At 39.5% G+C, this 26615-nt stretch overlaps 1 protein-coding gene across 1 annotated transcript in view; it reads left to right on the top strand.

The window, feature by feature from the left end:
- LOC311302516 (uncharacterized protein) overlaps positions 1–26615 on the top strand; it is a 197792-nt gene that overhangs the window by 106931 nt on the left and 64246 nt on the right. Inside the window, exon 14 of the mRNA XM_084428460.1 lies at positions 9144–9317. Within this exon, the coding sequence (XP_084284586.1) occupies positions 9144–9317 (174 nt within the window). The remainder of the gene's footprint in view (positions 1–9143; positions 9318–26615) is intronic.

Raw genomic sequence — 26615 nt, 5'->3', positions numbered from 1 at the left:
GTTTGGATCTAGAGGAGGCCGTAGAGACTATGACAGATTATACACTTTTCTGTAAAGATAATGTATTAGACCAAAAAATAATAACTATATATCCAAACAATAAATCTTATATCTCTAAGGAAATTAAGAGTGCATAGTACAGAAAAAAATGGCTTTTAGGAGAGGAGACCTTGCAGCTATGAAAGATGTACAGAAGGAACTGAATTATAAACTAAGGAAAGCTAGGAGAAAGGGGAGGGAGAAATTTGAGGCCCATTGTTTGACTATGAATACCAAAGAATTATGGGATTCTATGAAATATATGACAAACATGACAAAAGATCTATCAATGTGATAGATGAGATGTGAGATCTATTAATGTGATTTGCAAAGGCAAATGAGCTGAACGACTTTTATTGTAGATTTGATGTAAGAGACTTCTCACAGGAGCAGGCAAATGCACTGGATGCCTTGTCTATATCGGATAATCCTAAAACAATTATTGACCAGAACATGGTGGAGAGACTGTTTTCACAGGTCTGTCCTAACAAGGCTTCTGGGCCGGACGGCATCTCTGGGCGGTTACTAAAATCTTGTAGTAGAGAGCTGGCCGAAGCCTGGTGCCCTATTTTTCAGAAATCTATAGACACGCATACAGTTCCCTCTATGTGGAAGAGCTCCACTATTATCCCTGTCCCAGAAAAGGCTAGCTGTGAGGAGAATAATGATTATCGTCCAGTAGCACTTACTTCAATAATAATGAAGTGTTTGGAGAAAATTATGATTAATTTAGTAAAAACAGACGTGAGTGGTCTATCAGACCCATTTCAGTTTGCTTATAGGAGCAATAGAAGTACAGATGATGCTGTTATAGCTATAACACATTTCATAAATAGGCATCTAGAGGATCCTAGCTCGTATGCACGTCTTTTATTTGTAGATTTTAGCTCAGCTTTTAATATGTTGGAACCACATCTTTTAATTGCAAGGCTGAATGATTTTAAAGTCAATCCATCTATTATAAAATGGTATTATTCTTTTTTGACCAATCGCAGGCTATATTGTAGATATATGTCGCACTGTACAGCCCTGTACAGGACCCTTTTAATGAGCGTTTGGTGTAGGTCTACTAGGCATAGAGATATCTGAACATCTTTGCCAAGCGCAAACCAGTACAGAAGTAGCCTAATCAATAATTAAAGTGCAAGCTGAGAAACTGAAGTGGATATGGAGAAAAGCTTCTTTATATGCCATTGCCTACATTTTAAACGGACGTCTGCCAATAGGCCTAAAACATTACATATATGGTTATTGTGACAGAGACTGGGACTCCAGGTTAATAAGATTCTGACTGAGTAGCAAGATATGAATTCAATTGTGATTCTGTGAGAATTCACAGATCCAGTTTCTCTTTTTTAATCTTCCTCTTAACATTTAAAGGAATCTACGTGTGTGTGTGTGTGTGTGTGTGTGTGTGTGTGTGTGTGTGTGTGTGTGTGTGTGTGTGTGTGTGTGTGTGTGTGCGCTCAAATATGGCTTCTGGAGAGCAAATGAAGGATAAAATATGAATTATTAAACAGACATTAAGAAGTTCCCCATACTTTTAGAGTTACAACTAACAGCCACTAGATGGCAGCAGCGTATAAGAGATGAACTGACAGCTAGTAAATCTTTGAACATGGAGTGCTAATGATAATAAATGTAATTTGTCAGGCTCACAATTTTTACAATTGAAGTGCTATAAAAGTTGTAGAAATGACTAATTCAATGTGCATTGTTTTAAAAAAATCTTTATTGATATGCAAATAGACAATAGACATCCAGCAAAAGAAAAATGGCAAGTGTTTATTTATTCATGGCACATGCATTTTGTTTCTTTATATGCAGCCCAATGTTATCCAATGAGTTGTTTGCATTATTTAGGTATTTTATTTAAATTGTATTACATTTTTGGTAACATTTTCTTGCAAGAAAATTATATCTATGAAAAGTTTCAGTCTGGATTCAGGCCGCATCATAGCACTGAAACTGCGCTCGTTAAAATCACAAATGATTTACTTTTAGCTTCTGACCAAGGCTGTATCTCAATACTAGTTTTACTTGATCTTAGTGCTGCGTTCGATACTATAGATCACACAATACTCTTAGATCGACTACAAAATTATACTGGTGTTCAAGGACAAGCATTAAGCTGGTTCGGATCATACTTATCTGACCGCTACCATTTTGTCTATTTAAATGGAGAAAAATCGATCATAACTCCAGTAAACTATGGAGTGCCGCAGGGATCTGTGTTAGGCCCTCTATTATTCTCAGTATATATGATGCCACTTGGAAATATTATAAGGAAACATGGAATTAGTTTCCATTGTTATGCTGATGACACTCAAATATATATTTCATCACGGCCGGATGAAAACGCTAAATTATCCAAATTGACAGAGTGTGTTAACGATATAAAAGATTGGATGATGCGTAATTTTCTTTTATTAAATCCAGACAAGACAGAGGTACTAATCATCGGTTAAAAAACCCGCCCACAAAACCTCTCACAATACAACTTTAATATAGTAGGATGTCCTGTTACTTTATCCTCTACAGTAAAAGACCTGGATGTTATACTAGATTGTAACCTGTCTTTTGAAAATCATATTTCATATGTTACAAAAACCGCCTTTTTCCACCTTAGAAACATTGCTAAGCTACGTAATATGCTATCAGTTTCTGATGCAGAAAAGTTAGTTCATGCGTTCATGACCTCGAGACTAGATTACTGTAATGCTTTATTAGCCGGTTGTCCTGCATCCTCAATTAACAAGCTACAGTTAGTCCAGAATGCCGCCGCTAGAGTTCTTACTAGATCAAGAAAATATGATTTTATCATCACTGCATTGGTTACCTATAAAGTTCCGTATTAATTACAAGGTATTGCTACTGACTTATAAAGCCCTAAACGGCTTAGCTCCAGTTCCAATCTTTTTTCTCCATTAGGTCACTTGATGGAGTTTTTCGGTTCCTTGCCACTGTTGCCTTTGGCTTGCTCAGTTGGGGATATTCTGGGGATATTTAATTCAATAAATCAATAAATTCCACTAGAAACAAACCTTGTTGTATTATTTTAATTTAATACTGTGAAGCTGCTTTGATACAATCGCTATACAAATATACTTGACTTGACTTGATTTTACAATAAGGTCTCATTTGTTAATGCATTAAAGGAGTCATAATGTTGTGTTACCTTGGATACCCAAATGCTCTATTATAGTATTTTAGGCACTTCTAAAAAAGAAAAGTGGAAAAAAAATCAACACAGAGCCCCTCAGACCCTTATTTCTAAAGGCATTATTGTCTCGCGAGATCTGATGCGATGTTTTGGCTGTCGTGGACGGTCATTATAATAATGCAAATGAGGGGCGCGTTGATTGAAAAAAAAAAAGACTCATATGCAAAAAAAAAATGTATTTTACTACTTCCAAGCGGTACAAAAACATAGACAAAATACTGCAATAGCTCAATAAATGTGACGGTACTTATTGTTAGTGAAATTGTAATCACAACCAAAGAAAAAAGAAAAAATACACCATTGCCAGATACATTCTTACAGAAGCCCCACTAACTGAAAGCTATTTTCAAACTGCATGTTTTGCATGAGTTTGGCTAATAATGTTTAGTGGTATATTGTTTTCATACTTGCATTTAAACAGTTTTAGCCACTGAGCATGGACTCCTGTACCGTCACTACTGTAGCTGCTAGTGTAAAACAAAGTCGAAAGATGTGGCTAGCATTCGTAGAGTCCATTCCCCGTGTTTACCTCGAAGGTAAAGTTACATACAATAGCCGCATTAGCTGTTAGCTGCTATTTGTTAACCACAGTAGAGCAATAAAAACACAGTCTTACCTTTTCAATTTCTGGCAAGTCCCTGATGGTTGGGATGGCACCTTTTCCCAAACGGAGCTTCGAGGCCAAGTTCGCCTGATACTGCCCCAAATTTGTAAAAGATTCCGGTGTAAAATGTTTAGCACACACACCTAACGATACGCCACTTGAAAGAGTTGTTGGGACAGCGTCATTAAAAATGAATTTCCTCCACTGTTCCCTGATAGTTTCGTCCGTTTTTGGTAGATAAAACACATTTGCATGTTGTTTGTGGCAGTCACCCACAGAGCATCTCAGGTGTGCACTCGATTTCTCCATCTTTCTCGAGTCAACTAAACTGAATCTGAGGGGGAGAGGGGCGGGCTTCCCGCGGCATAGGTTTGCGGTGTCCATATTTGGTATATCCTCCCCCGTCTTGACGTCAAGAAGGGGAAGAAATCAAAATCTCGTTTTTTCGTGCGCGTGCACGTGGCCTATTTTACAAACCCCGAGGTAAACAAACGCTTCACTTTTAAATATCGGCTTCCCGGCCAGTGTATAATCATTATGCAATCATAACATACATTGATTCTCGTGGAAAAGTGAAATTTCTACATTATGACTCCTTTAACTAACATGAACTAACAGAGAGCAATAGCCTTTATTAATGTTAGTTAATAAAATATTAGTGTTCATGTTAGTTCACAGTGCATGTTAACAGATACAACTTTGGATCTTAAAAATGTCTTATAAAATGTTGAGCTTAACATTAACTAAGATTAATAAATGCTGTAGAATATTGTTCATTAATTGTTGGTTCATGTTAACTAATGCTAACAAAATGAAACCTTAGCCCATTATAAAGTGTTACCATTTTTTAATAAAGAAAGTTGGCCATAGGAGTGTAAAATTAATTTTAAAAGTTAAGGAATCTCCTCTATTCGCCTCTGAATAAAATACAGCCAAACATATAAAATGTTCCAGCGCTCAATCTGAATAGTCTGTAATATAATCTGTGGCGTTCAGCGTGTCCACCGCCTCACTGCGCTGTTATATGGGAAAGATGATATTTTACGTCAGTAATGCCGAGTACAAAGCTTAGCCTACATAATAGGCCTAATAGTTCAGCTTGATTCGCAGATCATGAAACATCTGGATTCGTGCCGAATGAGGAATGTAGGCTTTTTTCATTTAAATTAATTCGTTTGGCATCTTATTTAGTTTTATTTAAATAAAAAACCTGTTCATCGCCTTGAATATATATATCCATAGAAGCTGGCATGGCATTAAACAAAGAAAAGAAAAGATAGATATTATTATTATTATTAGTATTATAGCCTAAATATTATTATTATTATTATTATAAACTAGGCTACAAAAAAAAGTAACACAAAATAACGTTATTAATCTGTATTTGTTCTAATCAAACCGGTTTCTGAACGTTAATAATACAGAAGAAACGCAGGATCAGAAATGTTAAAATAGGACTGGTTCTGCTCGAGTGAACCGGGGGATTTTATTCATTTATTCATTTTTACAGATCGTACTTTTAAGTGGCCAATGAATGAACAATATTATTAAAATATTTTAATATGTCTGAAAAGTTCATATCTTTGGCAAAGATAGACATTAAAATGCAATATAATTTTATGTTAGACTGACATAAGTCACATTTTCGTCATTGTGTCCTTGCAAAAGATCTTTTATATGTTATTTAAATGTCAAAGAAATGAATTCACAGTGTAATAATTCCACAATGTGGGAATTAGGGCTGATAAAATGGGACGGGATATTTGCACTTATAAGTTCACTAAAAAGTTATTGTAACACTCTTTTATGCTACAAACGCCCATGACAAGCATGTAAAAACCATTGATCACTGAATCATTAATATTTTATTTCTATTTGAGCTGTTCATCAACAATATATTCTACTTACAAATGTGTTTCTCACACGTTTATGAGCTCGCCGCTTGCTGTCAATACACACCAGAGAGAGTTTAACACATCGCTGCACATTATTGTCTTCAGTGCCGCTATAACTGAGAGAGAAACAGGACTGCCCCCTACTGGTGATGTACGGCATGTGCCAGAGAACTTCACCACGGCCGAATCGCCCAATCCCTTTCCCTGTGATTCTTAATGGACACATCTGCACAACTTTTGATTTCAAACATGTATTAATAAATGTTGAAATGAACATCAACTAAGATTAATAAATGTTGTAGAAGAATCTGTCATGGTTCGTTCATGTTAACTAATGTAGTGAACTAGTGTGTAACACATGAAACCTTATTGTAGTGTAAGCAAATAATCATCTCTGTGAGTCCATGTAATGCAAGTGGATTCAGAAACCACACAAAGTGAACATACCATAAATTTCCATAAATTTCACTTCTGAACTGAAATAAATATTTAAAACTTTTTACAATATAAACCTTTGCTTCCGGCCAACACACACACATTCAGGAGTTCATGTTTGTCTTAAACGTCAGCACGTTCTGAAGCGTGATATAAGCGAACTGTGAAACTCACAGGAATGCCGCTCATCTTCCGCATCACTTCTGGTGTGAGCTTCAGAACGCACTTGTGTCGCTTCACGCCGATATCATTAACCCGTGTGCGACCATTGGCTGGAAGTGAGTGTTTATAACACTCTTATGGAAAATGAAACAAAGTGAACATGACGGTAATACAAAAAGAAAATATATCCATATATCTGGATCTGAAGTCTCTTCTGCTCACCAAGGCTGCATTTATTGGATTAAAAATACAAAAGAACAGTAATGTTATTAAATATTATGACAATTTAACATAACTATTTTTTTATTTTAATATATTTTCAAATGTACTTTATTCCTGTGATCAAAGCTGAATCTCAGCATCATTACTCCAGTCTTCAGTGTCACATGATCCTTCAGAAATCATTCTGATATGATGATTTGATGCTCAAGAAACATTCATTATTATTATTATCAATGTTGAAAACAGTCGTGTACAATTTTCTTTCAGGATTCTTTGATGAATAGAAAGTTACGCTTTACTATATATTCACGTAGAAAAGAGCTGTTTTACATTGGAATAATATTTCACAATATTACTGTTATTATGAATGAAATAAATACAGCAGAAGAGACTTCTTTTTAAAACCTTAAAGATATTAGCGATCCCGCACGTTTGGCTGGTAGTGTATCTGCATGTGTTGCTCTGGAATCATCATTCGTCTCCACAACTGCATAATTACACCAGTTGTCTGTAATATGATGGTATTGTATTATACAATAAGCGAGTACATCATGAATGGCTTTTTTCAAAGCGTGTTTTTGTCCTATCCTGAATCACTACGGTAAGCCTGTAATAAGCGTTTAGACTCGGACTACTTTACAGCGGTCGGGTCGCACCGCGGCGGAGTAACGTTAGCCCAGCGCCTGCGGGACTCACCGCGTCAGAGACATAAACAGAGAGAAGTTTATTAACTGATAGAGCGCTGATTCATCCAGTAGTGAAACAAGTGAAGTCTTTATGAATCAATCATTCAAACCCATTTTAAAAATAGTATGTTTCACCTGTCTGGATCTTACATGTGTGTTCAAGCATATTCTCCCCTTTCTGAGAGGGTGTTCTCCACTGCTGGAGACACTGTAAGCTATAGGAGAGTCCCACATTCTCCAAGAGGATGCAGAAATGTTTATTTTCCTTATTTTTGCAAAAGTTTGTTGACATTACCAGTCTGTTAAACTCATTTGACAAGTATAAGAAATAAACACACACAGGATTGTGCATTTTCCCCTTACTGCTGTGTTTTATTAGTTGTTTTAATCATTTTATTGAATGGGAACCGGAACCGGAAAATGTCTTACGATTCCCAACCCGCTGTTCCCAATAAGCTGTTTCATGACGACTCTCTCTGGGTCAGCGGCAGCGCCAACACAGATTTACAATATCACGATATGATTTAGTCAAAGGTTTAATAGACACAGGAATCTGAAGAAGATGGTGTGTGTGTTTGAATGGAGATCACAGTAAAGATGAATCGTGCAGCTCTACTGTCTTATCTCTCTCTCAGCATATGAGCAGCGCGAGGGCTTTCAGTGCTTTCAGTCTCACGGCTCTTCCACACGTCCACTTGACATGGATATTACGACACTCAACACTCATATGCTGCGTTCATGTCATCTCGTAAAGATTGTCACATATAACAACAATCATTATCTACAAGCATAGCGATTATTATTCAATAAGAGAAAATAAAGGACTAAATTTGAAAGTTTATTAAATGAACTATAATTATACATTTATAATGACACACTGCATACAGTACAACACCATTCTCTGATCAGATCTTTGAAATCAAGCCGTCGTGCTCAATCGTGTTTAATAGACAGCATGACCAGACCATTCAGTCTTTCCTGAGACAGTGTTCACTAAAACATTGACAGGATCATTGAATCAGTGATTTGAACTCGGTAAACTAAATCAGTTCTGTTCATAAATGAATCATCTAGACTGGTTTATTAACGGGTTTCTCCTATTCACGGCAATGAACCGACTCAAATGATTCATTCACGAATCGGACATCATTACAAATGTATATCTATGACTAGAACGACATCGTAAATGTTGATCGATTCCTCACAGAAATCGGCTCCAAGTCTTCAGAAAGCCTAAATATATTCATCACTGGACTAGTTTTATTGTCACTTGGTGATTTTGCGTTTCTGCCCTGCGTCGTTTCTGAATAACCTGCGAACACACACACACACACACACACACACACACACACACTATAATGAATACCCGTTCTTTATAACGTTCTTCCTATAAGATTATTTTACGAAGTAAATACCAAAATCATCCAGGAAATTATGGAGTTTTGCTGGACCCTTAGAATCGTCCCAATCCTCCCCTGCTAACACACACACACACACACACACACACAGACACACAGACACACACACACACAAACACACACACAGACACAAACACACACACAGACACAAACACACACACAGACACAAACACACACAGACACACACACACACACACACACACACACACACACACACACACACACACACACACACACACACACGTTGGGTTTACATGTTTTATGGGGACTTTCCATAGAAATAATGATTTTTATACTCTACAAACTCTATAATCAATCCCCTAATCCTAACTGATGAATTTTCACAATGTGAACTAATGAGTATTTGTATATATTTCATATTGACAGCATTATGTTATTTTTTTAAGTGTCATGTTTATCTCTGGATATAGGCTTAATGTGTGTCATTGTTCTCTACAGGTTGAGGGAGTGTGGTGTGACAGATGAAGGTTGTGCTGCTCTGGCTTCAGCTCTGAGATCAAACCCCTCACACCTGAGACATCTGGATCTGTCTGAGAATAATCTAGGAGACTCAGGAGTGAAGCTGTTTTCTGCTGGACTGGCGAATCCTCACTGTAAACTGGAGACACTGGTGTAAGATCATACGTTACTCTCACATGAAACTGTCACTAGGGGCGTTTCCATTACAGATTTGCGCAAAACTTTTGCGATTTTTTTTTTTTTTTTTTCTAAATGTCGACAAAAGGTGTATCTTTTGATTCCTTTATCCAATCACCACAACATTTGATCCAGATGCAGCTCATATGTAGAGGGACTTCCCCAAAAAATAATTTTCCTCCTACCTTATTTCCTTCCTGAGTTATTCCATGTCAAATAAGAAAGATATGCATTATCATTATGAAAATTCTATATATTTCCTGTCTTTTATCAGCAGTTTCTCAGCAGGAGAATGTCCAAATGTAATGTAATTTATATTTTCAAAAAAATTGAAAAGTGTTCTTTCAAACGATATCTACCTTTAGACTCTCCTAGTTATAGTTTTGGAGTTATGAGTCTTTAGTTTTGTGTATGTCACTCAGACAAAACTCTAAAAATGCCTTAGTTTTTTGTTCATAATTGCTGTTGCCAATTTTGAATAAGAGTTACTGTTCATTGAATTGTACAAAAAAAATATATAATGAAAATGTTTATTATAGAAGGTTAATAAAAAATGTTATGACTGAAAGAATTGCATTTTTATTAAGTTAGAATTAAAACAATGGGAATTAAAATGCTTTCCATTTGTTCTCTTTCTAATGCAATGTTCAGGTTTGACTGTATTATAAAGTAAAACTGGCACTTCAAATTACCATTTAAACCAACCAACCAAACAAAAAACTTGACAAAAATAGTCTTTGAGAATCTCTTATTATATATTAAAATCCACAACCTGAAAAAAATAGGCAAATATGTGCAAAAACAACTAGAATTCACAAGCCTTTCTACAGAGAGCTGTAAATCCATCTAGTGGTTAAAATATGATATTGCACGATAATTATGCTCACTACATCCACCAGATGGCACCAATCTGACTCCAAAAATTGTTTTCTATAGGCCTAGTCTGTACTTTAAAGGTCCCGTTCTAAGTGATCCCATGTTTCAAACTTTAGTTAGTGTGTAATGTTGTTGTTAGAGTATAAATAATATCTGTAAAATTATAAAGCTCAAAGTTCAATGCCAAGCGAGATATTTTATTTAACAGAAGTTGACTACATAAAACGGCTCGATTGGACTACACCCCTCTACTTCCTTCATTAGTGACATCACCAGAACCGTGTTTAGACTAGCCTCCGCCCACAGGAATGCTCCCTCAACTCTACTGGCTACTTGCGCACTTCTTATAACTTAGGCTACTGTGTTTACTCAGCTCTTACCGTGATTTTCTGAAGTAAAACTGACGCTTCATTTTTTGTGTGATGTACAATAAACTTTATTAAACTCATCAGTACATGTTTGATCATCATTCGGACCTGGTCCGAAACAGCAGACTTGTAGGCTGTTAATAAATAATGGATACATACAAGCAGATGACAATACGTTATAATAACCGTAATTAAACTACTAAACCATACCTGTTTCATCTCTATACAGCACTCTGACTCTGAAGGCATTATTGTCCGACTCGAAATGAACGCCGTTACTGAGAGTTTCTGATATTATCATCATTCCATGAGATGAATTTGTCCTGAGAGACTGAGCGCGAGCTCATGAAGCTCCGCCCCCTGGGTCTTCCAGCAGCAGCTCATTTGCATTTAAAGGGCACACACTGAAACAGCTCGTTTTTCTGAGCCCCAAAAAATGTCAATTTAAACATGCTGTAAAAAATGATCTGTTGGGTATTTTGAGCTCAAACTTCACATACACACTCTGGGGACATCAGAGACTTATTTTACATCTTGTGAAAAGGGGCATACAACGGGACCTTTAACCTGAAATACAGAATTAATAAAAAAAAAAAAAAAAAAAAATTATTATATTATATTCAATGGGAAAAAATGGATCATAATTATTGCATAAATATTCATTATTATCTTAAAATTCTCTTAAAACACCACAGAAAAAAAGGAAAAATATCATTGAACAAAAATACATTTCATTGATTTTACTGAAAAAAAAAAAAATCTGAATCCCCCTCCAGGTCATTTTAGACCCGAAGACCCCAAGTGTGACGGAAACATGAGGAACCCCAGAGGGCTAGGCTACTGTATTGTATATGTCTGATTTATGTTGAAGTGTTTGGGACATGGCTTTTAATGCTGAGTCTTTTGTTTATGTACACAGGCTATCAAAGTATATCAAAATATGAATTTATATTTATTGGCCAATATATCGGTTATCGGCTTTCAAATGAAAAGAATTATCGGTTAAAAATATCTGAAAAATCTGCTTGAGTAACGAAGTATTTGTGCTTCCCATCTCTGACACTTTGACATGGTGATCTACATTTAACAGCCTTTACTTTAAACACACTCAATCTCAGCACAGTCAGAATTAACACAGTCCATTCATTTTAATTTTAGGGGGAAACTGGAAACTGTAGAGATTTTTCTCCAGGTTTAAAGTCTACATCATGTCAATGTCACAGATTATGACCTGGAGAAACACTATAGTACATCGATGACACGTCAGTGTGTGTATTATTAATGAGACTGCGTGTTCTTATCCTATGAGAAGACATTTCTCTTCTTCATGACAGCACACGGTGTTTTTCTATGACAGACGCTTCAAACTGTAAAATCAGGCAGTAGTTTAGAGAGGCGTTCATGGGTCGCAAGTGTGTGTGTCCATGGAGCAAGAGTTGAGTGTGTTGCAGGCTTCCCCCGTGATGCTGTCAGGCCGAGACTCGCTGCGGGCGTTTGGTTGGCCAGAAACTACCGACACAATCAAACTGTGTGTGTGTGTGTGTGTGTATGTGTGTGTATGTGTGTATGTGTGTGTGTGTGTGTGTGTGTGTGTGTGTGTGTGTGTGTGTGTGTGTGTGTGTGTGTGTGTGTGTGTGTGTTGTGTGTGTTTGTGCGTGTGTGTGTGTGTGTGTGTGTGTGTGTGTATGTGTGTGTGTGTGTGTGTGTGTGTGTGTGTAACAAGCGTCTTTCTGAGGAGAGCTACGAGAATTTCTGTCTTCTCTGTCCATCTTTATTGTCAGTGTCCTGAAGGGACGTAGATGTGTGATCTACGCAACCGGTTTTTATGACATTTGTGTGAGAAAATGATTATCATATACAGTATATATGCATTTATAGTGAATGTATGGAAAATACAGATTGTGTTGAATGATCTGGTAGGACTTTCACTGTCCGCTGTAAAATCCTCCAGTTTCCCCCTGATATGTAGTGAGAGCCGGCATGGGCCGCTGACAGATGACACACACACACACACACACACACACACACACACACACACACACACACACACAAGCACACACACACACACACACACGCGCACACACACAGACACACACACACGTTGGGTTTACATGTTTTATGGGGACTTTCCATAGAAATAATGATTTTTATACTCTACAAACTCTATAATCAATCCCCTAATCCTAACAGATGAATTTTCACAATGTGAACTAATGAGTATTTGTATATATTTCATATTGACAGGATTATGTTATTTTTTGAATGTCGTGTTTATCTCTGGATATAGGCTTAATGTGTGTCATTGTTCTCTACAGGTTGCAGAGGTGTGGTGTGACAGATGAAGGTTGTGCTGCTCTGGCTTCAGCTCTGAGATCAAACCCCTCACACCTGAGAGAACTGCATCTGTCTGATAATAAACTAGGAGACTCAGGAGTGAAGCTGTTAGAGGATCTGAGGGATGATCCACATTATAAACTGAAGACACTGGGGTAAGAACAGTTTAACGATTTTCATCATCTTTTTATTTAAAGTTCAATTGGCTGATTTACTCACTAGAAATATAAGTAAATTGTACCAGGTTCAGTAACACCACTGTGTGTGTGTGTGTGTGTGTGTGTGTGTGTGTGTGTGTGGATATTTTGTCTGAGATCATCAGATAATGAGTCTTAAATTCAGCTTCAGTTTCTGTAGGTCTCTGAACTTTAAACTGTGTTTAATATGAGTGTAATTCTGCTCATACTGTTGTGACTGATTGTGAAAATAATATTAATGTTATTTTCAGCTTTTCCCCTTTAACTGTCTCTATAGGCATCTCTACACAGCGAGTTAAGGCTGCTCTAAAGCGGCTCTGTGTCTGCTCAAAGTTCTGTGGAAAGACACAATGCCGCATGAAAGCAGACTTAAAATATGCCGGGTCTGACCCGCCTCAGCCCCGAGTGTCAAAGATGACTCTGATATTGTTTTGTTCAGTGTAAATGAACGCGATCTTGTGTCGCTCTAAACTACGCCATTGTCATGACAACCAGACGCGCGGCGCGAGAATCAAGAAGCGGAAGACTAAACATATCGGCCATAATCCATATTGTTTTAGCCAAATTAAAAAATGTCAGCCAACAAGAGACAATAAAGTAAAAGTGTCCTTTACTCACATCGTGAAGAAACCACCAGAATAACAGAGTCGACGTGTGTAATCAATTGGCTTTCGCCGTTTGTAATCTTCCTCTGAAGAGACTGGCAGATCAACGCGCTTCTACATTTCTCTCATACGCTAATGCTTATTCGCCGTCACTGTGTGATATTATATTCCAGAAATCCTCTTCTTGAGGATGATATTTCACACACACACACACACACACACACACACACACACACACACACACACACACACACACACTGCCTGAAACGCTGACGACAGCAGAATTGTTCTTTCTGGCTCTTTGAAAAACATGAATAAATCCTGCGGTGATCGACCCGGTGTAATAATTCATAATATATTTGTAGCATTTGTTCCATCTGGAATAGTTTTATTAAGAAATATAAAATAGCTCTCAGTACCACAGAATTATGACGAACATCAGAGCGTGAGATCGCTATATCACACAGAGGAAATCTGACATTCTGTGTTTTTATTTATCTTGAGTTTTATTTCTTTAATATTTAATTACTTTTAAATTCATTTTATAACACTTTGTTAAAACTGTAGTTTTAAAATAGTAATGTTCAAAGTATTATTTCCCGCGATTTTAATAACTAATTCCTGTGTAAATGCATTTATGTTCTCGGCGTCAGAGAAACAATAAACATTCTGTGTAAATGCACATTTTGTGATTTTCTGCCGCTTCAGATTTGGTTTGTGTGTAAAGACGCCTTATGTGTGTGATAATCTGAGATCTGGGTTGTTATGAACTGATATTAAATGTGTAGTGAGTGTAATGGTCATTTCTGCTGGTTCTGGATCAGCTGTCCGGTGTGTGAAAGTGACCTTTCATGTGCTTTTGATTTTGTAAAGTGACTTTGATGCTCAAAGCGATATGATCATGCTTGAGAATGAATTAATATAGATTATCTAGTTAGTTTTCTTATGAAAAGATGTGACAGATGTAATATCTCATACTGCATATGTGACTGTGTGTGTGTGTTTTATTTTAGTATTGGCTTTCAGAAGACAGTGTGATCTTCTGCTGATCATCTGATGGTGAATAAGGATCCACTACAGAGACTCAGTCAACAGAATCAACAGAGACTGAAGATACAGTGACTTCACTGTTAGAAATGAAGACTTCATGTAGATCTCAGCGATCCTCTGACAGACCTGATGAGGCGGCAGTGAAACACCTTTTATTTCACAGCAAATTACAGTTTCTCATTCATAGATTAATCATTTTATGTGTATAAACGCACAGTAACTCAAAAAGCTCTGAGTTTTGTCACAGAGTAAATAAAGAGCCTGAATATCTCTGTGTTTGTGTTGTACCAGCAGAGGGAGACAAAGACTGATGAAATATTCATTTTTCATAATTATGAGAAGGCAAGGCAAGGCAAGGCAAGTTTATTTATATAGCACATTTCATACACAATGGCAATTCAAAGTGCTTTACATAGAAGACATTAAAATAATAAAAGAAATAAGAATAATTAAAACAGTTTAGAAAAATAAAATAAAATACAGTACAGTACAAACAGTCGGACGAACATTGGCACAGTGCTCACTGCTCATTCAGTAAATGCATAGCTAAACAGAAGTGTTTTGAGTCTGGATTTGAATGTGACTACAGTAGGAGCACGTCTGATCTCCTCTGGAAGCTGGTCCAGCATAATGGCTAAAAGCAGATTCGCCATGCTTAGAGTGAACCCTTGGTATTTCTAGCTGTAACCCCCTTCAGTCAACGGACACGGACACAAGGCGTTCTCTTTTACGGGCATTTATTGGTCAAACCATGTCATCCTTAATGCCATCAAACATGCCGTGAGAACTAAATAAAAACATAAAAATCACAGAAATAAGAATAAAAGTTACAGGAATAATATTCTCACAGAGAATAGCATATTAAACTAGAATGTACATTTCCTGAAGAAAATGTGAAGTGGTGCTTGCAGTGGCAAAATTCACCACTGGGCAGATGCTAACACAATTACCATGTTGTGATACCATGATATACCACGTTTTAGCATTATTTACCACGATTTACTATTTTTCTGAGATGATTTACTATGATTTACCACATTCCAGGATGAATTACTATGATTAACATGTTGTTAGAATAATGTTAGCATGATTAGCATGTTGTTAACATGATTAGCATGTTGGTAGCATGTTGCTAGCATGATTAGCATGTTGCTAGCATGTTTTTAGCTAGATGCTAGCATGATTAGCATGTTTTCTAACTTGATTAGCATGTTGCTAGCTTAATTAACATGTTGTTAGCATTATGCTACCATAATTTGCATTTTGCTAGCATGATGCTAGCTTGATTAGCATGTTGGTAGCATGATGCTAGCATGATTAGCATGATGCTAGCTTGATTAGCATTTTGCTAGCATGATGTTAGCATAATTAGCATGATGCTAGCATGATGCTAGCGTGATTAGAATGTGGCTAGCATGATGCTAGCATAATTAGCATGTTGGTAGCATGATGCTAGCATGATTAGCAATTTTGCTAGCATGATGTTAACATGATTAGCATGTTGATAGCAATGCTAGCTTGATTAGCATAATGCTAGCTTGATTAGCATGCTGGTAGCATGATGCTAGCATGATTAGCATTTTGCTAGCATGTTTTTAGCTAGATGCTAACATGATTAGCATGTCGTTAGCATGATTAGCATGTTGCTAGCATGATGCTAGCATGATTAGAATGTTGCTAGCATGATGTTAGCTTGATTAGCATGTTGATAACATGATGCTAGCATGATTAGCATTTTGCTAGCATGTTTTTAACAAGATGCTGTTGCCAGGTGGTTGCTAGGGTGTTCTGGGTGGTTGCTATGGTGTTGCTAGGCAGTTGCTATGGTGTTCTGGGTGTCAAAGATGGTTACTATGGAGTTTTTATAGAGTTATTAAAATCTTTAATAACGAGTGCCTTCAGTACGGCACGAGGCCGGCCGATTAGGCACAAGCATGGAGCGATATCGCAAGGCCACGAGTGTAATATTGCTTTAAAAAATACAAAAAAATGTAAAAATGTATTTTTTTTGGTTTAGGGTGGTTGCTAGGGAGCGCTTAGTGGTTGCTAGGGTTCTAAAACTGGTTGCCAGGGTGTGGCTATGAAGATTTTAGGCCATTACTTATTGGCTGCTTGATAATATAAATCCTCTGAGGGAGAGAGAGAGGGAGAGATGCAGGGGTGACAGGCCCTTTGGAGTCTGTGTGTGTGAAAACGTCGGTTGGGATTCAAATGTTTTTAGAACTCCCCATGTTAAGTCAATGGGATTTTTTTGGCCGCTTTTTCGTCCGCTGTGCGAACATCGTACACCCGATCGCTTAGAAAAGTCATAGCACACCTCTCCTCAATGAGCCGGTCGATTTGACACCTCACTCAGGGGTCTGTGACAAACGGTGCGGGGCAAGTTACGCGCCAAACTTTGGGCGGAATAATAATAATAAGAAGAAGAAGAAGAACTAGAATGTACATTTCCTGAAGAAAATGTGAAGTGGTGCTTGCAGTGGCAAAATTCGCCACCCGGTTGCTAGGGTGTTGTACATGATTGCATACGAGCCAACAACCAAGTCTGTACGATGTTGTGGAGCTGTAATATGGCTTCTATATGTTGCAATATGGTTGCTAGGTAGCTTTAAAAGGTTGCTAAGGTGTGGTTACACAGTTACCATGATGATATTTACAGACTGGTGTCCCAACCAAAACAAACAAGCACACCCCCATGTCTATACGATGTTCTGGTGCTGAGATATGGCTTGTAAATGTTGTTCAATGGTTGCTAGGGGCCTGTAACTGGTTTCTAGGGCGTGGCTATGAAGTTTTTATGTCACTACTTATTGGCTGCTTGATAGGACGAATCAAAAGAGCCCAACCCCAAAGCTCTATGACCTTCTGAGCCAAAGATATGATTTAGCAAATTTTGTGCCAATGTTAAGTCTATGGGACATTTTTCGGCTAATTTTTCGCCCGCCAGACAAACATCTTACACCCGATCGCTTATAAAAGTCATAGCACACCTTTCCTCAATAAACCGGTCGATTTGACACCTCATTCAGGGGTCTGTGACAAACGGTGTGGGGCGAGTTACGTGCCGAAGTTTTGTCTAGGTGAATAGTAATCACAACACTAGAATGTACATTTCCTGAAGAAAATGTGAGTGGTGCTTGCAGTGGCAAAACTCGCCACTCGGTTGGTATGATGTTGTACATGATTGCATTCGAGCCAACAATCATGTCTGTACGATGTTGTGGAGCAGAAATATGGCTTCTATATGTTGCAATATGATTGCTAGGTGGCTGTAAATGGTTGCTAGGGTGTGAATAAAAAGTTAACATGGGGATATTTACAGACTGTTTCCCAACCAAAAGAAAAGAGCCAACCCCCATCTCTTCACGGTGTTCTGATGCAGAGACATGGGTCTTGATAAACGGTTGCTAGGGTCCTCTGTTTGGTTGCTAGGGAGTAGCTTGTCAGCTGTCAATGATGAAATTCCAAAGGCTTCTTGTCAGTATGAATGATATAATCCAACTCCCATGCCTCTGCGACATTCAGAATTGAAGATATGCCTCTTTGGATTTTGGTTGCTAGGGTACTCCATTTGGTTGCTATGGAGTTGCTTGGCAGCTGCCAATGATAAAACTGCACAGGCTTCTTGTCACTATGAATGATATAAACCAACTCCCATGCCTATGTGACATTCAGAATGGAAGATATCCCTTCTTGGATTTTGGTTGCTAGGGAACTCTGTTTGGTTGCTAGGGAGTGGCTTGGCAGCTGCCAATCATGAAACTCCAAAGGTTGCTTGTTAGCATGAATGCTATAAACCAACTCCCATGCCTCTGTGACATTCAGAATGGAAGATATGCCTCTTTGGATTTTGGTTGCTAAGGATATTTATTTGGTTGCTATGGAGTTGCTTGGCAGCTGCTAATGATGAAACTGAAAAGGCTGCTTGTCAGTATTAATGATATAAACCAACCCCCATCTCTTTACAATGTTCTGATGCAGAGATATATGTCTTGCAAAATGGTTGCTAGGGTACTCTGTTTGATTGCTATGGCGTGGTTTGGCAGCTGCCAATGATGAAACTCCAAAGGCTGCTTGCCAGAATGAATGATATAAACCAACTCCCATGCCTGTGTGACATTCAGAATGGAAGATATCCCTCTTTGGATTTTGGTTGCTAGGGTATTCTGTTTGGTTGCTATGGAGTTGCTTGGCAGCTGCCAATGATGAAACTGCAAAGGCTTCTTGTCACGATGAATGATATAATCCAACTCCCATGCCTTTGTGACATTCAGAATGGTAGATATCCCTCTTTGGATTTTGGTTGCTAGGGTACTCTGTTGGTTGCTATGGAGTTGCTTGGCAGCTGCCAATGATGAAACTGCAAAGGCTTCTTGTCACGATGAATGATATAATCCAACTCCCATGCCTTTGTGACATTCAGAATGGAAGATATCCCTCTTTGGATTTTGGTTGCTAGGGTACTCTGTTTGGTTGCTATGGAGTTTCTTGACAGCTGCCAATGATGAAACTCCAAAGGCTTCTTGTCATGGTGAATGATATAAACCAACTCCCATGCCTCTGTGACATTCAGAATGGAAGATATCCCTCTTTGGATTTTGGTTGTTATGGTGCTCGACAATGGTTGCTAGGGAGGGGCTAGGAAGTGTTGAGGTGATTCATGATTGGCTGTTTGCTGCCCCGAGTCAAACGAGACCACCCTCATGTTTCTATGACAATTCAGTCCGGAGATATCCCTTTGATCTCTTTCAATGGAAGTCTATGGGACTTGTTGCTAAGGTGCTCTAAATGGTTGCTAGGGCGTGGCTTGATAGCGTCACAATGATCGTGAGAGACTGATTGGTCGTCTGAGTAAAATGAGCCCGCCCCCTTGTCTCTATGACACTGTGATCCAGAGCTATGTTCAATACAAAATCCCTATGCAATTTACCATAGTAGGAAAAGCAAGTGTGTTTCACAGGACGTTCCTTCCCCATAGTAAGTCAATGGGGCAACTTTGGGCAGCTTCTGCCCCCCAGGAGTGCAACTTTTACCCCATTGTGAGGTATGTTCTTACAGAGCCTGTCAGCCTCTTCAAATGTGGCAAATCACAAGTTTATGTGAAATCCTCGCTCTGAGCTATGAGTCGTCAAAGTTGGTCGCAATGTTAAGTCTATGGGACTTTTTTGGCCGCATTTTTGCCCCTGGGGCAAACATCGCACCCCCGATCGCTTATAAAAGTCATAGCACACATCTCCTCAATGAGCCGGTCGATTTGACACCTCATTCAGGGGTCTGTGACAAACGGTGTGGGGCGAGTTACGCGCCAAAGTTTTGTCTAGGTGAATAGTAATCACAACACTAGAATGTACATTTCCTGAAGAAAATGTGAAGTGGTGCTTGCAGTGGCAAAACTCACCACCCGGTTGCTAGGGTGTTGTACATGATTGCATACAAGCCATCAAACATGTCTGTACGATGTTGTGGAGCTGAAATATGGCTTCTATATGTTGCAATATGGTTGCTAGGTAGCTTTAAATGGTTGCTAAGGTGTGGTTACACAGTTACCATGATGATATTTACAGACTGGTGTCCCAACCAAAACAAACAAACACACCCCCATGTCTATACGATGTTCTGGTGCTGAAAATGCCCAACTCTGTGTTTTTACAATGTTTTGTTGCTGAGATATGGCTTGTAAATGTTGTTCAATGGTTGCTAGGGGCCTGTAACTGGTTGCTAGGGCATGACTATGAAGTTGTTATGTCACTACTTATTGGCTGCTTGATAGGATGAATCAAAAGAGCCCAACCCCAAGGCTCTATGACCTTCTGAGCCAAAGATATGATTTTGCAAATTTTGTGCCTATGTTAAGTCTATGGGACATTTTTCGGCAAATTTTTCGCCCGCCAGACGAACATCTTACACCCGATCGCTTATAAAAGTCATAGCACACCTTTCCTCAATAAACCGGTCGATTTGACACCTCATTCAGGGGTCTGTGACAAACGGTGGGGGGCGAGTTACGCGCCGAAGTTTTGTCTAGGTGAATAGTAATCACAACAAAAATGTGAAGTGGTGCTTGCAGTGGCAAAATTCGCCACTGGGCAGATGCTAACACAATTGACATGTTGTGATACCATGATATACCACATTTTAGCATCATTTACCATGATTTACCATGTTTCTAAGATGATTTACTACGATTTACCACATTCCAGTATGATTTATTATGATTAACATGTTGTTAGAATGATGCTAGCAGGATTAGCATGTTGCTAGCATGATTAGCATGTTGGTTGGATGATGCTAGCATTATTAGCATTTTGCTAGCATTATGCTAGCATGATTAACATGTTGCTAGCATGATACTAGCTTGATTAGCATGTTGCTAGCATAATGCTAGCATGATTAGCATAATGTTAGCATGATTAGCATGTTGCTAGCATAATGCTAGCATGATTAGCATGTTGTTAGCATAATGCTAGCATGAATAGCATGTTGCTAGCATAATGCTAGCATGATTAGCATGTTGCTAGCTTGATTAGCATGTTGCTAGCATAATGCTAGCATGATTAGCATGTTGCTAGCATAATGCTAGCATGATTAGCATGTTGCTAGCATTATGCTAGCTTGATTAGCATGTTGCTAGCTTGATTAACATGTTGTTAGCATAATGCTAACATGATTAGCATGTTGCTAGCATAATGCTAGCATGATTAGCATGTTGCTAGCATAATGCTAGCTTGATTAGCATGTTGCTAGCATGATGCTAGCATGATTAGCATGTTGATAGCATGTTTTTAGCAAGATGCTGTTGCCAGGTGGTTGCTAGGGTGTTCTGGGTGGTTGCTATGGTGTTGCTAGGCAGTTGCTAAGGTTTGCTAGGCAGTTGCTAGGGTATTCTTGGTGGTTGCTAGGCAGTTGCTAGGGCGTTGCTAGGTGGTTGCTAGGGTGTTCTGGGTGGTTGCTATGGTGTTGCTAGGCAGTTGCTATGGTATTCTGGGTGGATGCTAGGGCATTGCTAGGCAGTTGCTAGGGTGTTCTGGGTGGTTGCTAGGCAGTTGCTAGGTGTTCTGGGTGGTTGCTAAGCAGTTGCTAGGGGTTCTGGGTGGTTGCTAGGCAGTTGCTAGGGTGTTCTGGGTGGTTGCTAGAGTTTTTTGGTGGTTACTAGAGCATTTCTAGACGTTGCTAGGCTGTTCAGGGTGGTTGCTAAGGTATTTTTGTTAGTTGCTATGGTGTTACTAGGTGGTTGGTAGTTGTCAAATATGGTTACTATGGAGTTTTTATAGAGTTATTAAAATCTTTAATAACTAGTGCCTTCAGTACGGCACTCGGCCTGCGGCCTCGTGCCTATGGCCGAATAGGCACAAGCATGGAGCGATATTGCAAGGCCACGAGTGTAATATTGCTTTAAAAAATACTAAAAAATGTAAAAACAATTTTTTTTTGGTTTAGGGTGGTTGCTAGGGAGCTCTTAGTGGTTGCTAGGGTGCTGAAACTGGTTGCTAGGGTGTGGCTATGAAGATTTTAGGCCATTACTTATTGGCTGCTTGATAATATAAATCCTCTGAGGGAGAGAGAGAGGGAGAGACGCAGGGGTGTCAGGCCCTTTTGGAGTCTGTGTGTGTGAAAACGTCGGTTTGGATTCAAATGTTTTTAGAATGCCCCATGTTAAGTCAATGGGACTTTTTTGGCCGCTTTTTCGTCCGCTGTGCGAACATCGTACACCCGATCGCTTAGAAAAGTCATAGCACACCTCTCCTCAATGAGCCGGTCGATTTGACACCTCACTCAGGGGTCTGTGACAAACGGTGCGGGGCGAGTTACGCGCCAAACTTTTGTCCAGAATAATAAGAAGAAGAAGAAGAATAATAAGTATGAGCAATAACAATAGTGATGCTTTTAAAAAAGCACCACTAATAATAAGTATGAGCAATAACAATAGTGATGCTTTTAAAAAAGCACCACTAATAAATAAACACAACGTTAGACAGACTGTTAATAAACCGTCACACAGTTATGCTTTACATTGATAATTACACATTGAAAGAACTATGCATACCTCATTGACCGCGTTAACTCCAGGGAGTGAAAAACAGGTAACAAAGGCAACTTCTCTTCCGTGTGTCTCTCGATAAACTTACAAATGTAATAACATTACCAAAAACTTAACGAGCCGCAGTTAGCTCGGCTTGCGCTACATTCTCCGATGCTGGTGTGACATCAATAAAGTTCTGAACCAACCGAACCTCAGAACAATAGTTCCGCTATACAAGCCTACATAAACAAGTCAGCTTGTACACATATTTCAAAGTAAAAGAAATGCAGATAAATATAAATATATTATGATATATTTAAGCATGGTTACTTATTAAATTAAAACTATTCTTTTATGGAACTTAAATTATGCAACTGTCTCTGCTGGCAGCTACACTCCCACCAAATCACTGGTGATTTCTTATTAACTTAATAAACAAAAGATTCCAAATTAAAATTATGAGACTTGAGTTTAAGTGAGGTAGCAACAACCAAGACTGCATTAATCAGCTTCAAGCAGGGTTACTGTCTTGTGAATAGGCCGCTCTAGGTAAGTCTGCTTTGTGACCCGCTTTCCTTGGTCATCCAGTGCTGATTCACTGATCAGCAATCGCAGCTTTCTTACATGTCCATCTTCACCAGGATACACTTCAGTGACCTTGGCGAGTTTCCACTCATTTCGTGGTGCATTGTCATCTTGCACGATCACGATATCGTTGACCTGCGCATTTCTGCGGGTTTTGCGCCATTTTTGTCTCTCTTGAAGATTTAACATGTACTCTTTTTTCCACCTAGACCAAAACTCATTGGCTAAGTGCTGAACTTTACGCCATCTTTTGCGAAGATAAAGGTCTTCTTTCACGAAGTCTCCAGGTGGTGGCAAGACTATGGAAGACTTCATCGTCAAAATGTGATTGGGCGTAAGAGGCTGTGGCCCAGCTGGATCACTCAGCAAATGTGCTGTTAAAGGTCGGCTGTTTATAATTGTCATTACTTCGTAAAGGTAAGTTCTCAAAGATGAACTGTCCAGTCTTTGGGATGCCTGATCTAGAATGGAAGTCAACACACTTCGTATTGTCCTGATCTGCCTTTCCCAGGCTCCACCCATGTGGCTAGCAGACGGAGGGTTCATGACAAACTCACAGCCCAATTGCTTGAGGCATTCTTGATCCATCTCTTTAACCGCTTCCAGGAACTCACGTCTTGCGCCAACAAAGTTGGTGCCCTGGTCAGAACGAAGTTGTCGAACGTTACCACGCAGAGCAATGAGAACACGAAGAGCATTGATAAAAGCATCGGTCGTCATATCATCAAGCACTTCTATGTGCACAGCACGAGAACACAGACAAGTGAATAGCAGGCCATAACGCTTCACTTCCCTTCTTCCATCTTTAACGTAGAATGGCCCGAAACAATCCATCCCACAATATGTAAAGGGGGGCGTTGTCTCCATACGTTCACGAGGTAAGTCTGCCATTCTTTGTTCCTCTGTACACCTTCTGAACTTTCGACACTTGACACACTTGTAGATGTAGGACGACACCGCATGACTGCATCCAAGTATCCAGATCCCGTTAGCCCTTAGCTCATTCATTGTAATGCCACGTCCTTGGTGTTGCACTCGCTGATGGTAGTGTGCAACCAATAACTTTGTTATGTGACCGGTCTTTGGTAAGACTGCCGGGTGCCTGATGTGAGGGTGCAGAGCAGCATGCTCTAATCGACCTCCCACCCTGAGGATGCCTTGTCTATCCACAAAAGGATTTAGCCTTTGCAGGTTGCCTTTGGTTATTTCCTCCTTGCACTGAAGACTTTGAATCTCCACAGAGAAGTTATTCCTCTGGACGATGCTTATGATGGTAAGTTCTGCATCTTTTCTCTCTTCCAGGCTGCTGGCTTCGTTGGTTCTCGATGTCAACCCTTTGAACTCTTTGACACATCGCTTAAGTCTAGCGATGGCTTTGACCAACCTCGTCCAGCTGGAGAACTTGAGGAAGCGTTTAAGCATTGAATCTTCTGTTGTCAATGTTTTATGCACAATGACCTTACGAACTTCTGGGTCTTCAACTGCAATGTCTCCCACCTTACTATCTCCACTGGGAAGCTCTTCACACCAAAGAAAATCTGGACCGTTAACCCAGTTAGAAGCAATGAGCTCTTTTGCCTTAAGGCCCCTTGACGCATGGTCAGCTGGATTTTCTTCCGAGGACACGTATCTCCATTGACTTGGTTTGGTACTGTCCTTGATGCGCTGAATCCGGTTTGCCACAAAAACATGGAATCTTCTTGCATCATTGTTGACGTATCCAAGGACGACCTTGGAGTCAGTCCAGAAGAATTCCTGGACCTCTGCTATATCCAACTCCTTTCTGAGCAGATCACTTGTGCGCACAGCAACAACAGCTGCTGAAAGCTCAAGTCTTGGAACGGTTGTGACTTTCGTAGGAGCCACTCTGGCTTTTCCCATCACCAAAGCACAGTGAGTTTGTCCTGATGTCCCAGTCACTCTCAGGTAGCTGCACTCTCCATATCCTGTGATGCTAGCATCAGAGAAGTGATGGAGCTCATATTTCCGGTCTTCTGGAAAACTTGCTGGAAGGTAACATCTGTCTATCTTGAGATCACCTAGATTCTGTAGGTCCAAGAGCCAGGATTCCCATTGTGGTCGAAGATCATCTGACAGTGGTTCATCCCATCCGACTTTGTCCCGGCACATTTGCTGAAGCATCTGCTTTCCGACTAGAACGAACGGTGCAACAAAGCCAAGAGGGTCATAGACAGACGCAACAGTCGATAACACTCCTCTTCTAGAGAACGGTTGTTCACTCACCACTATTCTGAATCTGAACTGATCTGAGGTAATGCACCAGTTAACCCCTAGGGCTCTCTCCATTTGGTACTCTCCCAAGGCTAGGTCTTGATGTATTGCTGTTTGAGCACACTCTTCTTTGGGGATTGATTCTAGCACCTCCTGGCTGTTAGAAACAAATTTATGGATGCGTAGCTTGCCATCGCTACAAAGCTGTCTTGCTTCACTGACTAGCTGTTTCGCTTCTTCTTCCGTCGACACACTGGTCAGCCCATCATCCACATAAAAGTTTCGTTCAATGAAGCGGATGGATGCTTCACTGAAACGACCTTGCCCTTGTGCAGCAATGTGTTTGAGGCCGTAGTTTGCACAGCCGGGAGACGATGCTGCACCAAACAAGTGCACTTTCATCCGAAAGACGGATGGTTCGAAGTCGTAGTCCCCATTCTCCCACCAGAGAAACCTTAGATAGTTTTGGTCTTCTGCTCTTACGTGAAATTGATGAAACATGCGCTCTATGTCGCACATTATTGCTACTGGACCCTTGCGGAAACGACAGAGAACACCTATCAATGAATTGGTCAACTCTGGCCCCGTAAGCAGATAATCGTTCAATGACACGCCTTGAAACTTTGCTGAGCAGTCAAACACAACGCGTATCTTGCCTGGTTTTTGTGGGTGATACACCCCGTGATGAGGGATGTACCAAACAGGGCTCTTGTTCATTTCTTCTTCAGGAACTTTCTCAGCATCTCCACGCGTCATTGTTTCGTTCATGAAGATTAAGTAGTCCTTGTGGTACTGTTTGTCTTTCTCAAATCTCCTCCTCAAACACTTAAGGCGATGAACAGCACATTTCCTGTTGTCAGGCAGACTTGGCCTGTCTTCTTTAAATGGCAAAGGCATTTCACAGTGACCATCAGGCTTGATCTTGATTCCTTCCTCCATTATTGAAATGAAGCGAAGATCTTCTTGTGAGAAGTGAGCATCCTCCACGCTTCTTTCATTGAAGTCTG

Source organism: Rutilus rutilus (genome assembly GCF_951802725.1).
Source record: "Rutilus rutilus genome assembly, chromosome: 13".
NCBI classification, from domain to species: domain Eukaryota; kingdom Metazoa; phylum Chordata; class Actinopteri; order Cypriniformes; family Leuciscidae; genus Rutilus; species Rutilus rutilus.
The sequence above is the reverse complement of the archived record's forward strand: the minus strand, read 5'-3'. Positions and strand labels throughout refer to the sequence as shown.